Raw genomic sequence first — 27,318 nt, forward strand, 5'->3', positions numbered from 1 at the left:
TTCTCAAGGAGAAAACATCTGTGAAGCAAAGGAAATTTTAAGAGGCAGCATAGTATGATTCACAGCACAGACTCTGGAGCCAAATTGTTTGGGTGCACATTTGGGCTCCATAGCATACTTCCTATATGACTTTAATACTTAATCTCTTTGTGTTTTAGTCTTATCATTTGTAAAATAGAGGTAATGATAAAACTGCTTTGTGGGATTGTTGTGACAATTAAATGAGTTATGATATGTAAAGTGCTTAGAATGGCTTCTGGCACATGGTAAACAGTATGCTATTACTATTGTCCGTGGAAGAATACATTCAGTTTATTTCTCTCAGACTTCATGTGAAACATGTGAATTGATAATATTAAAGTATGTATTTGTTATAAGGAATTATGCTGCTTTTTGCTAAAGTATGCAGGTTGTGGACTGCATCTGGAAGATGTGGTACTTGATAAGGAGATTGGGTTTACGCGGAAATGTAACCCAGAAACACCTATGAGAGGACCTACTGGTAGAAGCCTTAGCTTCTTCTCGCCCATACCCCAGTTCATTTCAGTTTTCTCTTTCTGAATTGCTTTACCTATCTGTCCTTTAAGGCCCAACTTACATGTCAGTTTTAAAAAATGTTTCACTTTATTCACCTACCTCTCTTAATGCCAGTAAATAATCAACTCCTCTTTGTGGCCCTAGAATTTTGTTTATGCTTTAGTACTTAACATAGTACCCTCTAATCATACTTGAACGTGCCTTAACATAGTACCCTCTAATCATACCTCCTTTCACAAGCCCTGATGTTAGCTTGTTCTAGGTTTTTATTCTCTGTGTCTTGTTTTCATTTCTAATGTCTCTTGTTGCAAGAAAGGAAATGGGACTGAAGCTTCTCCATCTACCAATTGAGCATTCATGATTCATCAGTACTGTAAATGTGATCTACTTGGAATTCTGCTGCAGAAATAACATATAGAATAATGAGGCTATATTTGAGAAATGAAAATTGAAACCAGTTTATGGTAATTTGCTGACTAAAATATTTAGATCATTTAGAAAGAAAAAATATATAAATGTTTAATATAGTTTGAGAATTTTATGCTGTCTAAAACATTAATTTTTCATGTTTCAGTTTGTTTGAGAATAGAAAATTTTTGAAGGTTGTTGCAATCAGGATGACATCAGAAAATAATAACAACATGTCATTTTGTGATAGCTACTTTAGAATGCACTTTCACTTAGATAACAACCCACAAAAGTAGTTTATTCTCTTTTCAATAAGAGTTACCTATACTCCAACAATTTTAAAAAGTCTATTTTATCTCTGGCTTATAAACTATTTTACTGACAAACCTCAAATGGTTGACATGTTTCAAGTTTTAAATTTGTTGTTAATATTGATGGCAGCAGTGGCCCATCTGGAGCAGCTGCTGTAAAGACACCAGGCTGCGTGTTCTGCTGAACCAGCAGGAGCCAGAAACAGGCAGAAACTCTGACCCCTTCCTAGTTGGAGGGGCAGGAGCCCTCCCAGGTGCAGCTGCAGCAGCCCAGCCACAGCTGCAGACCCAGGCATTCCTACACTCTCGTGGGCCCAAAGAGCCCCCTTTCCCCCGCAGGCTGAGAAATACCTTTTCCCACTGCCTGACTTCTTTCCTCTTCCAGCCCCCACTCTGATTTCCAAGTAAAGTTGAGGCCAAGTCTGGGCACTTGCAGGTGTGCCTGCTCTTGGGGCAGTGCTGCCACCCCAGCCCCCTGCCACCTCAGCCTTCTTTGGACTTTGTACACTGACAAGCACGGGAGGGAGGCCTGCCAATGTGGGGAATGAGGGCAGCTTAGTACAGGCCTGTAGGCACCTTTTGGCACCAACAGCCTAGGCACCAGGGTATAGCTGGTTGATGGCGCCAGAAGGCAGACAGGCTCCTGGGCAGAAAGGGGCAGGTGCCTATTGAAGCCCCACCTGAAGCCAGGGACAGCCTGGAGCACAGGAGCTGGGCTGCCAGTTTCACAGACTGGAATGAGAACTTATGGTGCTTTTATCTCCTAACCCACCCATGGCCACCTATGGACCAATCAGCTTATACTCTCTCCCCACTGAAGCCCACAAAACCCACCCCCGCCGCAAAACACTCGAGCAGACATCTGGACGATCTTCCTGCATAGAGAAGCTACCCACTGTGGGTCTCCTCTTAACCAAGAGTGAGCAGACATTGGGATCGCCTGCCTGCAGATAAGAGCTACCCAATCTGCATCTCCTGAGAGCTGTACTGTCACTCAATAAAGCATCTCTTTGCCTTACTCTCCAGTTGTCCATGTACCTCATTCTTCTTGGACACAGGATAAGAATTTGGGACCCGCTGAATGGTGGGACTGAAAGAGTCGTAACACAAACAGGGATGAAACATACCCCTCACTCGCCACATTGCGACAAGGAGAGAAGTGGGAAGGAGAGAAGAGCTGTACCCCTTCGAGGAGCCTAGACCTAGCAGCTTCCCAAACAAGGGCTCTGACATCTCTTTGGGGCTCTGCAATTGTTGGTGTCTCTAAGCTTCTGGGCACCACCGCATTCCCTGATGACAGCAGTGGAAGCTGCTTGGAGTATGCCGGTCCAGTGGCAGTCTCACAGGGAGCCTGGAGCTGGCCCTGGAGCTGCCTTTCCCACTACAGCCAGCATGCCTGGCTGTGCACAATGGTTGAATCCCATACTTGCTCACTTGCTCACATACTCCTTGCTGCTCTGTGCCTGGCTTGCCCCGTGCAGGTGTGGGATCTCAGCCAGTAGCTTGAGCCAAGTACAGCCTGTGAGGCCGAGTAGGTGGAACAAGCCCAGTAAGCCTGAGCATAACTCGAGCAAAGGCGCCACCGGCCACAAAGGTTTCCAGCTAAGTGACACCCCAAGGATCTTGTGACATCATCATCATGCGAAAGGCTAGATTGAGTACTGGTACAGCAAGTATGACTACTAGGCATTTCTATCCAATATTCAATAGATAGATCTATTCAAACTTTATAGGCTTTCATGACTCCCTACTCACATTCTATATGAATAATAAAAACAAATTATAATTTCCAGTCCAGTTTTTCATGAGACATAGTGTGGCATGATGTAAAAAGCACTGACTTTGGGGTAAGAAATAACTGGATTCAAATTATGGCCCTCTTACTGTGTGACTTGAGGCTAGGTACATGAGCTCTCTAAACTTCAGTTTACTCAGCTATAAAGTAGGTTAGAAAATAAACATAAGGGATTTGTAGGCATTAAATAAGCAAAATTATTTATGTTACATTCTTTTTATTTATGTTGTAACTGCTAGAGAAGAAGATTTAAAAAAAAAAAGTGACTATCTTAAAGAAACTTAATGTTGGTATTTTTCTTGATTCAAGGTTTCATCTTGATTAAAAGGCGAACATTTTGATCTTTGGAAGCTCATGGCTAGCTGTATAATCTCCCAATTAGTCATTGTTTTTATCTTCCAGCTTTTGAACACTCCCTTTAACTGACTCTAAATGTATTCTTTCTATCAATTTCAGTTTCTACTGTCCTCAGCACTGTTAAGTAGATTACTTTTCAATACCCTAACCTCATACTTCCTTGAGCCCTACATGAATATTGACCTTCATCTCAGCTCTACTTCATTTAGCCATACTGATTTTCACACCCTGTCTTTTTAGCCACCAAAATTCTGCCACTGAAAGTACTGTTCTACCTTCAAATCACCATTTTCCAACAGCAGTCTCTAGTCTTCCCATCTTGTTTGTACAACTATTACACTTTGACTTAATTTGTCATATCTTATCAGGACCTCCAATTCTTTGTCCCTTCTACTTTCTCCTGTCTGTCAACCTGTGTTCCCTTTCCTTCCTATATAACTGAGACTTCAAGGTCCTTCATTTCAACTATTCTCTTGCTCATGTCCCAAACTGCACTCTTATTTTGAGTCTCCACAAAATATCTTTCACTTAAAATATTTTATGGAATATTTATTAATCTCTCCAAATCTCAGTTTTCTGGTGGATAATATATGAGTAATTACACCTATCTCATTGGATTCTGGTAAAGAATACATAAATTACTGCATGTACAAACAGGTTAGCCTACCCTTTGACCCATGCAGAGAAGGGTAGCATGACATATAGACCGTATTTGTACCTACACTGGTGTATCCTGCTCTTAGAGACACTGAACCAAGCCAGGTAGGTTTATATAGTTTGCACTTTGGGTCCTCAGCTTCTCAGATGAGTACTTAAGATTATCAGATAGTCCATCTTTAAGAAAGGACATTGGTGAATCTTTAAAAGATGTATACTTAGTCATTTGAAATAAGTGAAATGCATGTTATAAATTTTAGAAATCTCCGAGAAGCAAGGGATAATGCTGTGGCTGAAAAGGAACGAGCAGTGATGGCTGAAAAGGATGCTTTAGAAAAACACGATCAGCTCTTAGACAGGTAAGCATCATGAAAATAGAAATGTTAAAACTCTTCCGTTACTGTTTCTGTTACATTTTCATTTAGAAAATATATTTTAAGGAGAGAATAATTTTCATTTCAATTGATGTATAATTTATATGCTTTATATTTTTAACATGCAACTATTGTGTATATTGAAAATGTGGTATAGAACAGTTCAGTCACTCCAGAGAGTTTCCTTACGGCCCTTCAGTCCTTCTTAACCACTACTACCCAAGAGGCACCACTTGCTGGTTTCTATCACCACAGAGTAGTTTTGCTCCTCTTAGACTATAAATACTCTGTGTCCAGGTTCTGTCATTCCACTTTGTTGTTGTATCGGTAGTTCATTCCTTGTTATTGCTGAGTATGAATATATTTTATTCACCTGTTAGTGGTCATTTTGGTGGTTTCCAGTTTGTTACTATCATGAATAAAGTTGCCATATAATTTTTTGAAAGTGTGCATTTTTATTTCTTTTGGCATTGGTAATCATCAGGTAGATAAATGTTTTACTTTTTAAAAACCTGCCAAAGGTAACACCAAAGCAGTTGTACCATTGTATACTCCCTTTTTTTTTTTTTTTTCAAAATCTGTGTGTTCTAAAGTATGTGTGTTGGAAGGAAGGTATCAGAGAGAATGATTTATCTTTAATTTATCAATAGAAAACAATATTTATTTTTAATATCTTTGTTAAAAGGAAAATAACTGATGGGCATTATGGTAAATATCATTACCTCATTAAACATTCTAAATTTTCAATGGTTTGAGTATATAGAGAGTAAAAACCATTACCTTAATTTTTTAACTTTTCATTTTGAAATAATTTTAGAATAGTTGCTAAAACGGTACAGAAAGTTTCTCCATACCCTTCACATACTAATAAACTTTTGAAATAAAGTTCGATGGGTTTTTTAATTGTTAAATGAAGATCAGATTAATATGAGGTATAAGCAATACATAAAACTAAAATTTAAGGCAAGTCTTCATATAATTAACCTATTGTAAAAATCTTTTACAATGGCTCAAATTGTGATACTTCTGAATTCACATAAATTTTATAAACTTGGCCTATGGAGGAATTTTAATAAATGTTATATTGAAGAAGTCATTCCTATAATGTGGAAGTAGGTCTTATAATAAACATCATGGTATCGGTCCAGGTACAGTGACTCATGCCTGTAATCCCAGCACTCTTGGAAGGCTGAGGCAGGTGAATAACTTGAGGCTAGGAGTTTGAGACCAGGTTGGACAACATGGTGAAATCCCGTCTCTACTAAAAATAAAATAATTAGCTGTGTGTGGTGGCGCATGCCTGTGATTCCAGCTACTCAGGAGGCTGAGGCATGAAAATCACTTGACCCAGGAGGCAGAGATTGCTAGCCGAGGAGGTCATGCCACTGCACTCCAGCCTGGATGGCAGAGTGAGACTCTGTCTCAAAAAAATTTTTTTTAATATATCTAAAAAAAAAAAGGTCATGATATAAAAGATAATGGTATATAAATTACCTCCTTTTATTGGAGTGACTATAAACCCTTTATGTTTTATATTTTATTACATGTAACCCTTCCACTTACAAAACCATATGATGTCTCCTAAAGATTCATTTGATTTTGTGTTGATGTCAGTTTTTATTATGTAGTTTTAGGGATGGCTCTAGAATATGATTTTTTAGGGATGGCTCTAGAATACGATTTATGGGCAAACTAGTAAGGTTTAAAAGACAACATAAGCTATTGGCCAGTAAATCAAAACTTATATTTATGACTTGCTAGATACTGTATGGTTTTGTAAAGTTGGAGAGAACAGTAAGTCTAATCATAAAATTGACTAATTTGTATTTATTGTAAGCTCTGCAATGTCCTACACTCTCACACCTAAACCTTCTTATCCTACTTGTCCACACATTTGTGGCTGATATTCATCCAAAGGCCATGGGATACTCTAATACCTGAAAGTATCTATTAAATCATTGAGGATTCAATTATTTAATGTTTGTAAATAAACATCGTAAAACTTAGAACAGTGTCTTGCTATGATAACTACTATTATCCTAGAATAATTTGTCCAATTTAGTTTTGTTGTGAAACTTTACTAACTGAATTTTGTTCTTCACAAGTTGATATCTTTCCAATGAATTTTTCACTAGTATATTATATTAAATAAACTGGAAGACCTCATTTTCAAACTGCCAGATAAGAGGAAGCTTGTTTATTCATAATTCTTTGAAGTCATAGTAAATCCTTGCTTATTCAGAGCCTTATTTTCAGCCAACCTTAAATATTTATGATAGTTTTAAAATCAAGACAGGGAAAAAAATATGTTTCTAGACACCACTAAAAATAACCCTTGAGCAGCAAATAGAGCTAATGCTCAGGACTGTAAAGGACATTACAGAAACAGAGATTTGTGAATGAATGAATGAGAATAATATCTGGGAATGTAAAACTCAAAATAAGCTTAGGCTTTAACAAAATGCTTAAAATAGCTAAAGTTATTTATCTGTTTTTTAAAGATATAATATCAATAAGCAAAGGGAAAAATCTCCCTGCTTAGGATTGTAATGTTGTTAAATGACATTTTTAAAAGTAGAATTCTAGATGTACCATCGATTTAATTCTTTCTTAATACATGAATTCAGTGCAATTCATGTCAGAATTTTCAAAGGACTTTGTGAAACTTGGCAAACCAACACTGAAATTGTTTTTTACAATTATTAATGGCTATTCTTGTACATTTACTCTTCCATGTAAATGTTTATAGTTATATTTTTTATGTTATGCCTTTTCTTCATCTGAAGTTCAATTTTGGGGTAGTGTACATAGAGAACTAATTTTATTTTTCATGAAAATATCAGTTTCCTTAAGTTAAACTATACATTTAATGTAATCCAAATAGAACACCAACAAGACTTTTTTTAAAATCAGACAAATAAGGTCTGTGGCTTATATGGAAAAATTAAGAAAGTGCATTTCTAAATAAGGACAATGAATTGTGACAGGCCACTAAGTTAGCCAGCTAGGGGAAAAAGAAAATTGAGATCCATACGTCATACGTACAAAAAAGATAAATTTCATATAGATCAAAGATTTAAATGTAAAACCATAAAAAACCTTAGAAGCCATAGGAGAATGTTTTTATAATCTTGAATTACAAAAGGCCTTTGCAACTCAGGAGTTATAGAAGTAATAAATTGTTAAACTTGACTCCCTATGAATGAAAAATGTTGGTATGGCATCACTACCATAAGGAGAGTCAAAAAAAATGCAAATGCAATCTCGGAAAAAATATTTGCAACATCTGTCACAGTTATGTGACTGATTTTCCCTTCTCCAAATCAATAAATGAACATTAACTTCATAATAAAACTATACTTATTCTGAGCCAGGAGCGAGGTCTCACGCCTGTAATCCCAGCACTTTGGGAGGCTGAGGCGGGTGGATCCCCTGAGGTCAGGAGTTCAAAACCAGCCTGGCCAACATGGGGAACTTTGTCTCTACTAAAATACAAAAAATTAGCCAAGCGTGGTGGTGCCCACCTGTAATCCCAGCTACTTGGGAGGTTGAGGCAGAAGAATCAGTTAAAGATGGGGTTTTGCCATGTTGCCCAGTCTAGTCTCAAACTCATGACCTCAAGTGATCTGCCCGCCTCAGCCTACCAAAGTGCTGGGATTACAGGCATGCCCAGCCACGCTTTGCTCTCGATCAAGGAATTTTATTTCCAGTACATCATCCTGCAGGTGTGCTTGCTAGGTTCCAAATACTATATATACCACCTTATTCACTGTAGCATAGTTGACATTTAGGCAGTAGTTAAAAGAATTGTTTCACATGTACCCCAAAACCTAAAATGCAATTAAAAAATAAATAAATAAATAAATAAAATATATACTCTTTTGGAGATTTGGACATATTGTATGCTCTTTTGGAAATTCAGATTCATTTATATGGCCCCAGAAACTATTTTCAAAAGTATCTTTCAGACATTACAGAATTTTACTCCACAAAAGCTCTAGAAACACGCATCTAAGGAGAATACATTTTTGGTTTTATGCAAGACCACATGTTAATTTAGCATGCAGCTAAATAGTGAAATTTGCAGTTTCTAAAAAGTGAATTGTAAATTATGATGACTACAGCTTACATGGATTAGCTTGTTATTCTTGTCATTGCCCAGTACATATTTTATCCTCCAAAAATAAAGGATATTTCTGAAGTAATAATTACAAAAAAAAAAAGAATTGTAATTCATGAGTACACTTACAGAATACCACAATGTAGTTATACAAAAGGAAGTAAGTAGCTCTTTATATCAGGACTAGGAAAAATCTATTAACACTTATTGCTTCTGGAGAAGGAAAGTGGGTGTTAGGTGGCTGGTGGACAGAGATTTTGTACCTCATAAATATGGGTACATATTTATGTATCCTCTTTTTACCTCATACATACCGAAACTTACAATGTGTTTTTAATTAAATTTAAACAGAGTGATTATTAAGAATACTTACATACAAGTTTCAAATCTTAGTTACCGAGAAACTTCAAAAATTATGTTTTTAATACTCCTGGTGAACAATGGGAGTGTGTAAAGGAAGTCAACAAATACCATCTTGTTTTCATAAAAGGGAAGAAGGTGGTGGATTCTTGCAGCTATTAGGGAACATATTAGTAGATCACATTACATATCATATTTTGATAATTTATACTTTGATGTAATGATTTGATACAATCTTGTTTAAATTTTATGCAAATTACTTGACTTTTTAAAACTATAATGTATGTAAATACTTTGATGACCCTTTGTTTTTTTCATTGTCAGATAGGCGTGATGATTCTAACCATTTAGGATTGCTTTGAGACTTAGATATAATATATTTTAAGTATGCATTGTAGATTATGCTCAATAAGCAGCCATGCTTGCAGTGGTTTTTAAGACTGCTGTTGAAAGAAGCAAGTATCACCACCAAAAGTTAGGATGGATTCTCTAAGAACAAATCAAAGAAGACTACATTTCCATTTTTTAATATTGCAGGGCTAAAGCATGGAAATTAGTTAGGTAGGGAACACGGGAGTCGATAAAGACTTTCCATGACATTCTTTTAAACAAGATTGGGAAATTATGGGGACAATTCAAGGTCAGATAAATGGATTAGTAACTGTAGAAGGGCCCAAGTGAGAATCATTAATCAAGAAGTGGGTATATGATGCTCATCTATAATATCCTGCAGTACTGTATTTCTACATTTTTGTCAGTGATTCCGGAAAAATTAAAACCACGTTTAACACATTTGATACAAAACAGAGAAGAATAACAAGTTAATTGAATAATGAAATAAGGATCTGATAGATCTTTTCAGGCAGAATTAATGAGCTGAATGAATTTTAATGGTAATAAATGTAAGATCATGCAACTGGGTCCAGAAAGCGTACGGTTTATAGGTTTTTAGGCTTAGATGTGAAATGTGAAAGTGACCAGGAAAGTTATATGGAGATATTATTCTACAGTAATAAAAGTTATATGTAGAGTGTCATCTGTAATTACCTTACCTATAGAAACTGGCACCCAAGCTTTAAGGTGAAAGGTCTTCAGAGAAATATGACAGTAACTGCAAAAAGATTCAAAAGTGCTCTATTAGTGCTAGGCTGTAACTACCTACAAATATTTTAAGTGTTCACATATGAAAGAGCTGGATTTCTTACTTGGCAATACCTAAAGTAGTAGAATTGGGACCACCCCATAACCACTACAAGAAAGAGTAAAGATAGTAGGGCTTTTCAGAACGCCTTAGCATCTCATACATTCTCTATCAGTAGAACTATTCAGAAATAAGCCAAATTCAGTAGAAATGTGCTTGTGAAGATTGAAGTATCAAGCGGATAACTTGATAAGTTTAAAGCCCCCTTTCATCCTGATGTAACAACAGTGTAAAAGAGTTGATACATTCATTAAGTTACCATGCAAAAGAAATGGTGAACCCAAGCTAATTTTGAGGGTATAAAAGATTTCTGTAGTTCATTTTTTCCTTGTTTTTTTTTTTTTTTTTTTTTTTTTTTTAAAGGACATTGTGTATGTGGGAGGGACACAGAGAATCTACCGAAGTTATTTTGAGTATAGAGTGCCTATGTTGCCTATGTGTTTAAACTCATGTATTTTAGGAATATTGTATATATTTTGTATATAGTGAAACTTAAGGAAAAATATTCTATTTTTCAGAGGTTAAATTTTTAATATTCAAATATGTGATTCTGGCTTCCTTTGTTACAAAATCAGAATAAACAAATGTGTTTTAATCTTTATGTGGAATGTGATTTCCCTGAATCATGCTTGAGTAAAACCTCTGACATGCCTATGCATAATTTTTCTAGTCAGGTATAATTAGTCTTATCTTTTTCATTTATGTTAGAAGTTTTTGTTTATCAAATGCCACATTTTTATGATTAAACAACTTGTGTTATTATAAAGAGAGATGTATGGAAATGGTGTGCCATTTTTCAAATCAATTAAAATGGCTCTTTACTCAAAGACTTTACTTTTCTACAAAGGACAGAACTTTTCTCAAGCAAATAAAAGACCCATGTATGTCCCAATTCAAGCTCAACAATTTATTAGGTAACAAATGCCCAGTTTTCATGCACATGAACAGTTATTACATCATGTTCTGTTGCTTTGAATCCCTGCATGCACTCCTGAGATTCTTGCTGCCAAAAAGAGGAAATATTAAAATTCAGTGTGAGTAGTAGAATAAATTGAATACACTGTTACATTTGTTAGCTACTATCTAGAATCCTATATTTTGGATCTAAAATGTAAGCTTGCAAGTCAAAATTAATTTTAATAATAAACCTTTTTCAGTTATGATTTATTTTATTTAAAAATATATATATTCTATGCCAGGTGCAGTGGCTCACACCTGTAATCCAAGCACTTTGAGAGGCCAAGGTGAAAGGATTACTTGAGCCCAGGCATTTCAGACCAGCCTGGGCAACATAGTGAAACCTCATCTCTACAAAAAAAATATATAATCATTATTATATATGAGAATATATGTTATGTGTATGTGTGTGTGTGTGTGTGTGTGTGTGTATATATATATTCTGTATTTTAAAATAATTTTCAGTCTAAGTATTTTAAATGAATATTATGTTTTCAATCCCAACTTCTCTGGTAATGGTAGGATTTTTGTCCTCATTTTATATTAGTAGAAGGCCAAAGTAAGAAGGCATGGAAAATCAGGTGAGCAGAGTAACTGATTTTTATGTCATACTGGGCTAGTTTAAAGCTTGATAAAGAAACCAGCTGTCCTAAATTTCCATTCAGTGTTTTTTTTTTCATATTTCTATATACTTTTATCTTCTATATTTTAATCTGCTACCAGACTGAAGTGCAGTGGCGTGATCTCAGCTGACTGCAGCCTCCACCTCCCAGGGTTCAAGCAATTCATGCTTCAGCCTACCGAGTAGCTGGGACTACAGGTGTTTGCCACCACGCGCAGCTAATTTTTGTATTTTTAGGAGGTATGAGGGTTTTGCCATATTGGCCAGGCTGATCTAGAACTCCTGACCTCAAGTGATCCGTCCACCTCAGCCTCCCAAAGTACTGGGATTACAGGCGTGAGCCACAGCACCTGGCCCTGCTGCTGCCTTCTTCAACAGATAAGGAAATGTTTGTCATCTGCAAGATAAATTTAATGGAATGAAAGATACTGAGATTTGAAATGAAAGCTATAGTATCATTCAGGCTTTCAGTACTCAATAAAAAGCTCTGACAATTTTACTCATATTACCTCCAGTTCTCATAGTTATACAAAATAACTTACATGATAATTTTTGACTGCAGAAAGTCCTCTCATTCTCCCCTTCTCCAGAATTTTTTCATGGCTTAAAAAGCCACTGTTTCATTTGACGTATATTCATCTGGACAAGTTTATATTAATATCTCAAGCTGGACTTATTGCTTCCTAACTTACCATGAGTGGTTCTTTTCCTTTCCCAGTACAGGCTTGAAAAATAGTAGTAATATAGTAGACATGAAAGCATTAAGAAATGTAGTTCTGAGTAAAAATATCTGTTCCTTTCCATCTGAACAGAAGACTCTAGAAGAAAGTGATAAGAAACTCCCATATTAAGATCACAGTGTATAGATTTTATTTTTATGTCAACTCTCATCTATCTTCCTTTTTCTTTTTTAGGTATTAGTCTAATCTTAAATTTCTTGTCCTACCAGTAACAATGGCCCTGGGAATCCTTTAACCATTCATGGGCAACCAGTAAGTGGGCACTGGCTCTAAAGTACACAGCTTGAATATTTTTGAGCAGCAGGTCAAAATACCCACACAGAACAGTTTAATACTGCTTTCTTTCTGTCAGTCTTCTTTAAAAAGAAGGACTGGGGAGGATTTGTGTCAGAAAATACTTACTCTCTATTGGGAGAATTAATGATGGATGCCAGTGTTGTTAACCTGAAATTCCATGGTATAGAACATCTTTATACAGAAATAGACTACAATTATCGGCATATTTTGTTGTATAAATAGAATGATTGGTATGGGAAAATGCTGTTTTCTACTGATGCAAACTTCTTCTCAATTCTGAATAACTGAATGATTGTCACTTTTGGGATGAATTTGCTTTATACCTTGTAAAATCAAGGCTGTTTCTCACAATTCTGTCTTGGTCTGTATTTTTTTAACTTCCTTTTAAAAATAATTTTATATGTGCATAGAAGTTATAAGAATGGTACAAAGAACCCTTCTGTATCTTTTATCCATATTCACCCCTTTTTAACATTTTGCTACATTGATCATTTTTATTATTTCTTTTTCTATCCCTCCCTCTTCCTCTTTCTCCTCTTCCTCCCTCCCTAGACACACCCACACACACCCACACACACACAGTTTTTTTTCTGAATAGTTTAAGAATAGGTCAAATATGAACCTTTAAGCCTTCAAAATATATTTCTTAAGAATAAGAATGTGTTGTTTGAGACCAGCCTGACCAACATGAAGGAATCTTGTCTCTACTAAAAATACACAAAAATTAGCCAGGTGTGGTGGTGCGTGCCTGTAATCCCCCAGCTACTTGGGAGACTGAGGCAGGAGCATCACTGGAACCTGGGAGGCAGAAGTTGTGGTGAGCCAGGGTCGTGCCATTGCACTCCAGCCTGGGCAACAAGAGCAAAACACTGTCTTAAAAAAAAAAGTTCTGTTATTAAGTGTACTATACCTTTAAAATTCAAGATAATGTTGATAGCATTACTTTTGTCTGTTTTTGTCAGTTGTTCCAAACATGCCTTTTTTTTTTTTTTTGAGACAGAGTGTCACTCTTGTCACCCAGGCTAGAGTATAGTGGTATGATCTCGGCTCACTGCAGCCTCCACCTTCCAGATTCAAGTGATTCTCCTGCCTTAGCCACCTGAGTAGCTGGGATTACAGGCCCTGCCGCCATGCCCAGCTAATTTTTTTGTATTTTTTTAATAGAGATGGTTTTGCCATGTTGGCCAGGCTGGTTTCAAACTCCTGATCTCAAGTGATCGCCTGCCTCGGCCTCCCAAATGAGTAGGATTACAGGCGTGAGCCACCACGCCCAGCCCCAAATATATCTTTTTATAACAGTTTTTTTTTTTCCCCCCCCGAACAGGATCCTGTCCAGAATCATGCATTACTTTTAGTTATCAGGCCTCTTCAGTTGCCTTAAACTTTAACAGTTTTTTACTTTTTCTTTTTTACTTTGTTCTTATAACATTAGGTCCTTTTTCTTTTAATTTTATTTATATTCTCCTTCCAGAATTTCATCTTTTGCTCATCTTTAACTGTTAACTGAAGGAAATTACCAACAATGTCTTAAAACGCAAACAATGCCTTTTCTTGTGTCTTGTGAACTCGGATTTCAAGCTGCATGACTGACATTTTTACCTGGATGTTTTTCTGAAGTTTAAACTCAGCATTTCTGAAGCAAACACACTGTCTTCCCACATTCACCCCTCTTCTTCAGTTTCTGTTGAGGCAAACAAAAATTTGCTTCACACCTGAATTCACATCTATAAGTTACACTACTACCATTTTAAAGCCATTTCTGTTTGAACCTTCAGAATAATAATCCTTTCCCCCTTCTCCTATGTTTGATCACTCATCAAATTTCATGCATTTTACCCCTGTAGTATCTCTAAAATCCTCTTCACTCCTGTGTCCATCATCCCGAATCAGCTTCTTATTGCTTCTTGACTGGTGTCATGTTGTAATTATATACAATAACCTCTTAATTGGTTGCTCTGTCTCCCCCACTGAGTTAATCCTTTTACCCACATCTCTTCTTTCTTCTATAGTTTTACATTCTAACATCATAATTTGCCCAGGAACTTGAATAAGAAAGTTGCTGATTCATAACTACTTTTTTTCTCACCCTTCTCCTTTTTATTCAGCCAATAAATATATACTGATATCTACATCTACCATGTGTAAGGCACTAAGATAAGCCTCAAAGATAATGTATCCTAAGGTATAAATTAGTAAATAAACTAGAGATTGCTCCTGCTGAGAAGCAATTAAGGGAAACAGAAAATGAGCAGTTAAATGTAGAATTCTAAATTATCATTATATATTTTGATGATTGCTCTGAACTAGGTTGTGTACAGAAGAATAATGGCTGGAGCAGTGTATACTATGATAGGATAGCCATGAAAGGCCTCCCTGACACTTAAGCTAAGTCATTGTCTCTGATTTCTAAGTACATCGCATCATTTTTCTCCTCTTAACCTCAGGTGCCACTGCTTTAGTCAAGCCTTTATTTTCTCTTGCCTGAACTATTACAGTAGTCTTTGAACTATCTCCCTGGTTTTCGTTTAGTCCCCTCTACTTTCATCACTCATTCTTCAACGGTAACTGAGAACTCTGATCATGTTATTAAACAGTATGACATCCAGGCTGCACAGCTTAGCATTTAGGGTCATTCACAATACATTCTGCCTGTCTTTCCAGACTCAGATCTTTCTTTTTAATTCTCCCCGTATACTCCACACAAATTGATCTTCCACAGTTCTGTGTATGGTACTTTCTCTTCACTAAGTCATATGATTTTGTTGTCGAGGTTGCTGTTGTTTGGCTAGGAATTACCTTTTTTCTTCCCTTGCTCACATATCTTACCGTTTATCTGTTAGGTAGATGCCCATTTTTTTAAATTAAGACTGAACTTAATAATAATGTCGTCTGTGAAACCTTAACTTCCCTTCAAAAGTATTTAAGGCTCTTCATTATATTTCTAGCATTGTAATATAATTTTGTGTTTTTTGGTTCTTTGAGATTGGAAACTTTCTCTTACCCAGCTTTATTTCTTTAGAAAGACCTTTACTCAATGTCTTTTGATATGAGTCTCAATAAACATATATCCACTTTAACTCACTGGGATATTTCATCTCAAATCTTGACTTAAAGTTTTCCCCTCTAAAGGCAGTCTGAATGCTGAAAAGAGTACCCAGGTTGTTAGACTCTTCATTTCACTACACCTGTGGTTCACAAATCCAAATCAATTTTAGTCACCTAGAGATGTTTTTTGTTTGTTTCAGAAGACATATTCCTTTGTCCTCTTCCACTCCTAGTAAATAAGGATCTCTGTAGAGGGGACCCAGGAATTTATTCTTATAAAGCTCTCCAGCTAATCCTGATGTATTCTTTCCTCATATATGCCTTTGGGAAGTATTATACAAAAGTATAGTATTTAATAAACTGTAAATAACTTTATAAAGAAACACTTTGTAAACTGTAAGTAATAATATAGTTACTACTATCTGTACTATTGATATAGTTATTATCTATACTATTAATATAGTTATTGCTATCTGTGCTACTAACATATTAATATATAGTTATTACTATCTGCATTATTAATATAGATAACTATTACTATGTATACTATTAATATAATAGACATTATTGTCTATCAGTGTGTCCTTCCTTGGTGCCTTACCAGCAATCTCTAAGATAAAGTAAACTTCTTCTCTAAAGCTAACGCCCTGGTACTCTAAGGTTTGAAAGAACTTTAGGAAGTGATTACAGGAAAAATGTTGGTTTTCCTTTTCAAATGTTGTTAGTAGAACAAGTGCCAGAACTCTGGCAAATGTCTTTATTCCCCGAAATGTTGAAGAGGAAGAATTACAGAAATTATATACCAGTAAACTTGAATAGATCCCACCATGAACATTCTACAACAGAGTTTTAAACAAATAACATTGAGAAAAGGAAATGGTGAAAACCAAAAGCCACCATTAGTTAACTGTTGTCTTGACAAACTACTTTTTACCTTTTTTTTATTTTGAGCTATTTACTAGAGGCTCCGGAAGAGAATGCCTCTTATGGAAGAAATATCAATTTAAGCAAAATGTTTTATCAAGCTTAAAAATATTTGTAGATACATGGAAAATAGGAAATAACATTATTATTAAAGCAGATTAAATATCAATTTCCAAAGAATGTTGACTAGTATATCAACTTAAAGGGGCCATACTTGTTAAATGTTTTCAAGTTTTTTAACTTAATTTTCAATCAGTCATTGGTTAAATTACATAGGTTAAACCTAGACTACGCAGTGAACCAAGCAGATAATAAAGGTAGTTCTTTTCACTTGTCACACTTTAAACAAACCTCCATTTAGTTATAAATTCAATAAAGTGAATACCATGGACCTGTCAGTACCCCATTTTGAGATCCCTCTTCCCATTCCTCAGGTCTAATAGAAGAATAACAGTAAGTTAGCTGAGTTTGATATAAAAATATACACTAGGAAACTCTGACCTACAATTTAAAGAGAAATTTGTCTTTAACACTGAAATGTTATGTTCAGTTGATGGAGGACTTTTTAAAATGAAGATGAAACTCATGCCCATGTTATATGGACAAAAATAAAATGGAGAAGAAATTTTGATTCCCACTGGAAATAAGGAAGATCCCAATTTGATATCATAAATTTCAAGGAGTATTTGTCAGATTCAGTGTAACAAGTTCCAAAGTGAATGTGTGGCAGGAGGACTCAGCAATTCGGCAGAGTAGTACAGTGGAGTAGATTGCAAATTCCAAGATAAAATAAATTATTGTGGGGGAGTCAGAAAAGACCAATATGGGACACAAATAAGCTTTTTTTTTTTTTAATGAAGGGAAACAGCAGGGGTAATATAAGAGCTACAAAAGTTAAAGAAAACATTTTGAAAGACTTATTCTAGAAATGTAAAATGATTTTAGATTATAACCTATTCACAACTAAGCAAATTTAAGCAAGCACAGCAATCTTTGAAGCCAAAAATATGGCAATAGAGTAAGATCACAAAAACTGATGAGAGAAGCTATCTATGAAAATTATAGTAAATAAATAAAAAGAAATGAAAGAGAAATAGTATTTAGGGTCAGGAGAATTTCAGAAAACCATTTTGGTAATTTGAGGCTGGAGATTAATAAAGTAGAAAAAAGAATAAAGTTATAAAAACAATTAGAGAAGAAGTAATTGACATGGAGGACAGACAGTATATATTCACCTTCAGTGTGCCAAGGGAAGAAAACAACAAAATGGAACAGGAAAAAACATTTAGGGATATAATAGAAGAAAACGTTTTCTGAAATAAGGAATCTGCAGTTTAGAAGAAATCACATTCTGGGTAGTACGAAGAGGATGGCAAATAGCAACATCATAAATCTAAGTGAAGTTACAGAACACAAATGTTAAAGGAATAGTATTAGAAGCATCTGAGCTGAATAAGTCATTTACTAAGGAAAAAAATAAATCTAAGTTTCATGCAGTGACATACCTAAAGACCTAACTACTTGGGAGGCTGAGGAGAATTGCTTAAGTCCAGGAGTTGAGGACCAGCCTCAAAAATATAGTGAGATGCCCCCCTCAAATAAACAAATAAATTAATTAATCTGGTTGAGCTCAAGGTTTTATTCCATAATAATACTTTATTTATTCATTTAGCAATATTTGTTAACCGCCAAGCACCATTTTCAGGCACTGGGATTAAGGGTTTAAGATGAAAGACTGTCTGTCTTAACGGAACTTGTGTTTCTGTGATGTAAACCAGAAAATACACAAATAACTAAATAATTTTTAGGGAGTAGCAATTATTTGAAATACATGAAATAGAGTATGATTCAGGGAAGTTTGCAGTCTGAAAGATGAGAAGGAATCAGTCATGTAAGGTCCCATGAAACATATTACCCATATGGCCTTCCTGAAAAACCTACTGGACATTGTAACTTCAGCAAAGAAGGAAAGAATCAAAGAACTAATGGATTGAGTTGTCAAGGTAAAGAAATAGCAGTGAACATTTAGTGTAAAATGTAATCGTAATGACTTTTGTCATTTTGGTTACAAAACATTGTAATCATAATTGTTAACAAGAAATTATAACATAAAAATAATAATAGAAGTAGAGGCAATATAGCAGAAACTTCCAACCAAAATTAGGGAATTGATGGTAAGAGAAACAGTGTTTATATATACAATATATATAATGTTCTCAAATTTTATGAAAGAATCAGTAGTTTTATGAAGAAGTATATGTTTTAGCATATCACTTAAAACTATAAATAGAACAGACTATATATTTTGCCTACTACCAGAGGAGGGAAATAAAAAGCAATCACAGGCTATATAACAAAGGACAGATAGCAAAGCAAACAGCAAAGAAATAAAAAACAAGAGACCATAAATTAAGATAGAAGAAGACCAAACACATATTTTCTAACAGCAGTTGTAAATGTGACAAACTCACCACGTATATAGGAAAAGAAATACAGTTTGTGTCAAAAATAAAACTTTTTTCCACATTAATAAGTGACTCCGGATTTTTAAAATGAAAAAAGGCAAAATAATACAGAATTAAAACTATTCTAAAATAATTTATTAAAGATTGTCTTAAAATAATAATTCAGAACCTTGAGAATCCCTGTGTACACAATAAAGATATGCTTTAGAACCTTTCTGTGTCAGATTTCCAAGAGAGAAAGTGCTTGTTGTTCCATTCTAGGTTCCATGCCCAGCCCAGGCAGCTCAACTGTTGCCAGAGGCAATGATCACATTTTAAAAACATGGTTTAGGGGTATGTATACTGTCTAGATAAAGTTCTAAATAAAGGGCATGCTGAACAGATAATTCAGTTAATTGATTACTATAGTTCCTGCTTTAAAACACAATTAATGAAGGAAAGAAACTAAACTCAGAAAATATAAACAAGTTGGAATCATGTTGTTAATTCATAAGCACTTATTAACTAAATCCAGCTTAAGGCCACATTAAAGTTACAATTATGGATATATATTTAAGTGTGTGACTCATAAATTAGTTTAAAAATCAGGTTCATTCATCTTGTAGACCTTATTTGAGAGAGTAAGGGGATGAGGTATTCCATGGTCTTTTCTAAGTTTAGCCAGCTGCCTCCCAAATGTGTAATTTAGGGTTACTTGTTGAAAGAGTAGACTGAATCAATACAAATATGTAAGTGCTACTAGAAAAAAACTCAAGTACATGTTCTTCTGATTACTCATCAATAGCATCAAAAGGAAATTATGTGGATGAAGGAAACAGATTATATGTGTGCACATTTTTTAGGATGTTTCTTAGAAATCTAGAATCCTAGTTGGTCATTATGCTTGTGAACTGAAAACCGGAGAAAGTAAGAGAGTGAGTTGTGTGTGCTCATGTGCATGCATGTGTGTGTGTTCATACAGCTTTCTTTATAGGCTGCTGCTCTGTTGCTTTGGGGGAAAATTTTCATAGATTTACATTTGGTAAATATACCCACATCTAAAAAAAGATGTATGAAAAATTGGAATGCCAGCTAACTAAATCAACTCATAAATACTACAGTTAAGGGTAAGATTATTTTCCACGATTATTTTAAAATATGATGTTTACTGGAAGGAAAGTCCAGAGAATTACCACAGATGAAATGTTAGTATATTTCTCCCACTTGTAAATGAACTCTTATTTCTTACAGTGTATATTCTGGTCCACAATGAGTCATTTTCAACATGTTTCAGTTTAACTTCTAATACATTTTTAAACTTGGCAGGCATATTTAGATGAGCATTACTTCCAGTTTTAGAGACTGCTTCTAAATTATCCTTCCGTCTTGCAGTCATCATGAAAAGTTCTTTCAGTAATAGGAAACAGGATTGATTGGAAGTGTATGTTTTGGAGGAGCAAAAAAATGGTTACCATTTTTAAATTTTGTTACTACATAAAACCTCTTAACATTATCTTAAAAAGTTGTAGTTGTGAGATCCTTTTATGGATAGAAGATACTTTAGAGAAAAGAATATATGATGTATCCTATATAATAAAGTTAATATTCATTAAAATTTTATTATGCCTAATACTGTTTAACTGTTCTATACATATTAACTATTTTAATGCCTGCGTAATAGGTAGTAGTATGTTTTCTGTAAGCCATTCAGGCTTTGTTTCTATTAGAAAACATGGAGCCCAGCGCAGTTCTGGGCATGTAACTAAAACTTTGTGAGTGTTTGTAAAAACTAATGATTGTATAGAGAATTTTACATATTGCCAACTCTGAGTATTTAATAATTGCCTTGTATAAATTTGTGCAATTCTATGAATCTTCTGGCTGATTTCAGTGACCAACCTGTTACCTTTTAAATGTTCTTGATTTTTGTTACTATAATTTTATACTATGCCTTATTATTTTTAACACTTTAAAAGTTCATAAAAACTTAGTTCCAAAATGCTTAAAGATCACTGCAAACATTGCATTCATTTTGCAAATGAGGAAACAAGGCTAAAGAGGTAATACAACTTGTCCTCAGTTATACTGTTATTAGGAACAGAGCCATAATTAGACATCTGTTCTCTTCGTTCCCATCCCAGTTGTTCTTTCTGTCACACCATTATGTTATACTTAGTAAACAGTATATGAACCATAATATGTGTGAAGTTGAACATCAGTAGGTACATTTTTGTTCTCAAATATACATATCAAAAACAACAAAATTTAAAACTATACTGTATTAATTTCATAGGGTTGCAATGATAAATTGCCAAAACTTGGTGAGAAAACAACAGAAATTTATTATCCATTCTAGAGGCCAGAACTCTGAAACAAAGGTGTTGACCTGGCTTTACTGTCTCCTAAGGCTCTAGGGTTGGTTGTTTCCTTGCTTCTTCCAGCTTCTGGGGACCTCCAGGCATTCCTTGGCTTCCTTAGCTTGTAACCACATCACTCTAGTCTCTACCTGTGTCTTCATATGACTTTCTCCTCTGTGTGCCTCTTATATGGATACAACTGATTACATTTATGGCCCAGTCAGATAATTCAGGCCAGGTCTCTCATCTCAAGATGCTTAACTTAATCATATCTGCAAAGACCCTTTTTCCAAATAAGGTAATATTCACAGCTTCTGAGAGTTAGGACATGGAATTCTCTTTTTTGGTGGGATTGGGGGCACCATTCAACCTACCACATACACCTTTTAAGACATATGAATTATATTTACGTGGATTCTTCAATAAGGGAAACATTTTATTTTGAAATTCAACTAGAATTTTATAAGATATCAGCTAATTTTAGTAGTTACAGAAATTCTATGGTATTTCTATGGACTTTCTTTTCAAGCTACTAATGTGCCATTTGGCAAACTGTTAGCTGTTGAACAAAATCATACCTTAGAGATTCTAGACTCTCCCATATGATTTATGACATATATTATGACTTAAAAGGCATCCTGTGTGACTTTTAATAACATTGTTTAAGAACATCATGACAGTGACATTAGCGTTAAAGAAACAGAGTAGCTATACATTTTTAACAGACACAGTGTAAAAATCTAGCATTTAGACAAGCTATATTAGCTTCATTTAGGTCATTTAATTGCTAGCAATTAAATTTTGCCCTACTGTATTTGAGATCCTTTAGATTTTGGATGCTCTCATAATATAATGACTATTTCATATTTTATTTTTGTTCCTTATTTTTTTCATTCATGTTGTTCCTGGTTTTAATAAATGTTTATGCATGATTTGTATATTTGTATTATGTGTGCCAGATGTATGATCATTTAGTTTCTGCTTCTGTAGAAATTATTATTACTAGATGTGAAGATACTCTGATTTCATTTTAGCCATTAAAAGTGTATTACTGTAAATGAAAGGAGAAACAACGAATATATTATATAAATCTGTGCTTCATACAGTTATCGATATGGTTTGGGTCTGTGTCCCCACCCAAATCTCATCTTGTAGCTCCCATAATTCCCATGTGTTGTGAGAGGGGCTGAGTGGGAAATAACTGAATCATTGAGGCAGGTCTTTCCCATGCTGTTCTTGTGATAGTGAATAGGTCTAGCAAGATCTGATGGTTTTAAAAATGGGAATTTCCCCACACAAGCTCTCTCTCTTTGCCTGCCACCATCCACAAGAGATGTGACTTGCTCCTCCATGCCTTCTCAAGGAGACCTCCCCAGCCGTGTAGAATTGTGAGTCCATTAAACCTCTTTTTTTGTAAATTGCCCAGTCTTGGGTATGTCTTTATCAGTATCATGAAGATGGACTAATATAGTTATTAATAGAATTAAATGAAATTCATTAGTTAATTCTAAGTATTCAACAAATGTTAGCTATTATTATTATTATCATCTAATTAGTTGATTTTTAAAGTAAAATGTGTCTGTGTTCTCTTTTCAGTACCATAAAGGTAGAGCAGTCTCTGACTAGATCTGGTAACAAATATTTCATGCAGATGCGTAAACTTCATTACTACAGCTCTCTAAAGAGTCCCCTTTCCTCAACTTACTATATATTCTGATTGTTAGCAACTCCTACCATTGGCATTTTTCTTGGATCTTTTTGCAAATTATGAAAAAATAAATGCATCCATGTGTTTTAAAATTGATGTGTTTTTTTAAAACTCCAGGGCAGTGTGTTTTCATTTTACAAATGGAAAGTGTCTATATTATTTGTAAAAAATAGGAAATGAGTTCATGCATCTTCAAATAGCAAAGCTTAAATGACAGTCGCATATCTATTAAAAGATTTCAAATGTTTTCTCTTAATTCATTTGGATCCCAAATGTGATTTTTTCTTGGTGAGATTATTCATAGATTCTCTGCATGTAATGATGCCTATGATTTCTAAAATTATTTTTGTCTGAAATCATGAAGATGGCAGATGCACAAAATAATACGTCTCTGGGCTGTACATGGTGGTTCACTCCTGTAATCCCAACACTTTAGGAGGCTGAGGCAGGAGGATTACTGGAGGCCAGGAGTTCAGGTTCAGCCTGGGCAACAAAGTGAGACCCCATCTCTATATAAAAATTAAAAAATTAATCACACACAGTGGCATATGCCTGTAATCCCAGCTACTCAGGAGGCTGAAGTGGAAGGATCCCTTGAGCCTCAGAATTTGAGGCTACACTGAGCTAATATGGTGCCACTATACTCCTGCCTGAGCACCAAAGCAAAACCCTGTCTCTCTTAAAAAAAAAAAAAAAAGAAGAAGAAGATTCTCCTTGCCTTCGGGCAAGAATGCACCTTGTTCATTCTAGTCAGATAGGCTATCCGTATGTAAACCTGTTAAAGAACACACATACCTATAAAGGAACTCACATACCCATAAATGACAATGAAATGTTAGCTTTGAAATAGTTTATAGAAGTAGTTTACAGGAAAGTCAAGGTATGGTAAATAGCCTGTCATTTATAAGAATGGAATGTTCTGTATGTTGTGCAACAGAACATGTCTGTTCTTATGTGTCATGTTTTGCCATTGTTTAAACTGTACATTTGATCCAGAAGTAAGTCAGTAGATACTTCAGCTTGGTATCCAGTATAACCAATATCACTTCTTCATTATAGAAACAACCTTTTCTGTGGCCAGGTGCGGTGGCTTGTTCCTGTAATCCCAACACTTTGGGAGGCCACAGTGGGAGGATCACTAGAGGCTAAGAGTTCGAAATCCAGCTAGGCAACATAATGAGACCCCAGCTCTACCAAAAAAAAAAAAAAAATTTTAATAGAAGAAACAACTTCTTCCCCGTTATTATCTATACCCTAACTAAATATTAAGCATTCCACTTGTAAGAAGGTCATTTGCTCTGATTGCCTCTCTTTATTCTTCTGTATGAGTTTTCATTCCACAAGTTTTAGACAGCGTTTACAAAGAATAAGTTATACCAAGGTATAGCCAAAGGTTATGGCTACTTAAACACACACACACACACACACACACACACACACACAACTTTAATAATACAGACCACTAGAGCAGTATTGACTTAAATGGCTCAAGTATTTCGTGAGTTTTCAATGAAAAAGACTAGTAATAGTAATTCTTTTGAGTTTAAGTAGGATTATGAAAAAAGTTATCTTTCTTCTTTTTATGAATTTTTTTGTAAAAATTACAGTTTAATTGTATAAGCACTTTTATGAATTAATTGCAGATGCCATCTGATAAATGTTATAAATTTGTTCCCACATGATGTACAATTCCATATAGTTAAACTCATTTTCCATTACCATTTTATAATAGAACCTAATGGAAATTAATTACCATGACTGCCTTTTTCCTGTGAGAATTCAGTCTTCATAGCCCATTCTATGAACTGTTCTCTGCCTTCCTTAATTCTTTAATGTATGGATGAACCTAACATTCTCTTCCTGTCAATTTCAAATGTTTAATGTTGCTTGCCTTGTTTCGTTTTATTTTAAATGAGAGACAACATTATGAACTCAGCACTTTACTGCGTACATCAAAAGGCAAAAGAGAAACATATCTCTCCCCATGGTTTCAGACGAGAATCTGGAGAAAAATATGTATGTGTGCTCAGATTTCTCTTTGTTGGAATATGGACTATGGAAAGAGAAATAAAATGCTGAAGTACCTCTTTAAACCTTTCCTATAGTGGGCTAGAAATTGTTCAAGTCAATGTTTATTGAACCTTTGTGCATGACACACTGTAGAGAACTTTAAAAATTAAAACATAATTTCTGTTTTCAAAGAGCTGAAATACATTATATACATATTTATATTTTAAAGCAAAATTTTATGTATGTTAAGAAGTCTGTTGTAGGCTGTGAATATCCCTATCTGTTTTGGGAATGGCCTTTTAGAAGAGGTAGTACATGAAACAAGCATTTGAAGTGGAAATTTAACATGTAGATATGAGAAAAGACTATTCCAAAAACTTTGTAAATGTAAATATAGAAGAAACAAAATTAAAGAGTTGTCAAGAAACAACAGATAATTCATTCACCTGATTTGGAGTGTACAAGTTGATAGGAGATAAGGATAGACAGTTTCATTTTTTGGTAGCTGCAATGTTAGAATAAAAAGCTTTTATTTACTTCAATGGGTAGTGAAGGCTGACATGATAAAATTTACATTTTAGAGAATTAGCTTGGAAGTAACATATATATATATGTATTATATATATATATATAATACATATATATATAATATATATATAGTAATTCAAGATGCCTGAATAGGAGTGCCTGAAGTCCAGGCAATTAGTAACTATGGCCTGAATTGGATGGTGGCATAGAGAATAAAGATGGGAAAATTGGTTTTAGAAATACAACTCGAGGTGATGGGTGGTAGAGATTTTTCCACCTGTTCTCTGTTGCCCTCCTCTATCCCTCACAGAGAAAAGAACTTTTTAACGCATTTAAATCATATTCCAAAATATAGTTTGGGCCATGTTTCTAGTCAAGTCGTCTTTTTTTTTTTTTTTGAGACAGAGTCTTGCTCTGTCACCTAGGCTGGAGTGCAGTGTCCCGGTCTCAGGTCATTGCAACCTCCACCTTCTGGGTTCAAATAATTCTCTTGCCTTAGCCTCCCCAGTAGCTAGGATTACAGGCACCCACCACCACACCCAGCTAATTTTTGTATTTTTAGTATATACTAATTTTGTATTTTGTATTTTTAGTAGATATTTTTAGTAGACCACTATCTTGGTCAGGCTGGTCTTAAACTCCTGACCTCGTGATCCACCTGCTTCAGCCTCTCAAAGTGGTGGGATTACTGGCGTGAGCCACCATGCATGGCCTCAAGTGATCTTTCTCTAAATGATCCCAGTCATGATTAGAGCTTCCCCTTCCACGTCATTTTTTCCTAGCTCTGGAAAAACAGTGTTGGAGCTCACTTGCACCACCTGTCAGGCTTCTGCAATATATACATGCTAATGTATGTGATCTCCAGGAGCCAGCCAGTGTTAAGATGGTGTTGGGGCTTAATGTCGTCTCTTAAACCTTATCAGAGTTCTATGCAAGAACTCTTAGTTGGAGTTTTAACTAGAAGCCCAGCTAGTAATGTCGTCATAATTTTATTTCCCATTTACTACTGGCCCCTTTTTCAAAAGCCTCATGGTAAGGGATGCTTATTTTAATAAAGCATTTAGACATTTATTGAATCTACCCTAATATCATTTAATAGCACCCAGTCCCTGTATCACCACTAACAGATGGATCCTCTTACAATAGAGGCAATATAATTTACGTTTAAGAATACTGTTTCTGGAGTGTAAATAGCCTAGGAGGTTATCATACTAGCTCTATTGTTCCTGGGTGCACGACTTCAGGAAAGTTACTTAATCTCTATGTCTCAGTTTCCTCATGTATAAAATATAATAATAGTAACTTAACTCATAAAGTTGTGAGGATTAAATGAGTCTAAGATATAGTATTTGTTACATAATGTGCTAAATATTAGCTATTGTGATTATTACAGGATGCAGCAACTGAATAATTGGAAGTATCTTGGAGAGTTATCAGTGATTCTTAGAGAATTTGCTGGGTAGTTTAGATGACAGTGATTTTATTATCAGAAATAGGACTTTCAGAAAACAGAAGTGATTCATGTGTTAATGAAGGCTGTAATTTTGATTTAGGAATTGTACTTGA

The 27,318-nt window shown here is 35.0% G+C and overlaps 1 protein-coding gene across 4 annotated transcripts in view; it reads left to right on the forward strand.

The window, feature by feature from the left end:
- PIBF1 (progesterone immunomodulatory binding factor 1) overlaps nucleotides 1-27,318 on the forward strand; it is a 233,138-nt gene that overhangs the window by 57,493 nt on the left and 148,327 nt on the right. For all 4 annotated transcript variants that reach the window (XM_012442862.3, XM_012442863.3, XM_012442866.2 and 1 more), the window contains exon 10: nucleotides 4,326-4,424. In XM_012442862.3, coding sequence (XP_012298285.1) covers nucleotides 4,326-4,424 — 99 coding nt within the window. The remainder of the gene's footprint in view (nucleotides 1-4,325; nucleotides 4,425-27,318) is intronic.

The sequence above is a fragment of the Aotus nancymaae genome, unplaced genomic scaffold (assembly GCF_030222135.1).
Source record: "Aotus nancymaae isolate 86718 unplaced genomic scaffold, 86718_ANA_hifiasm-v0.15.2.pri h1tg000088l, whole genome shotgun sequence".
Lineage (NCBI taxonomy): Eukaryota > Metazoa > Chordata > Mammalia > Primates > Aotidae > Aotus > Aotus nancymaae.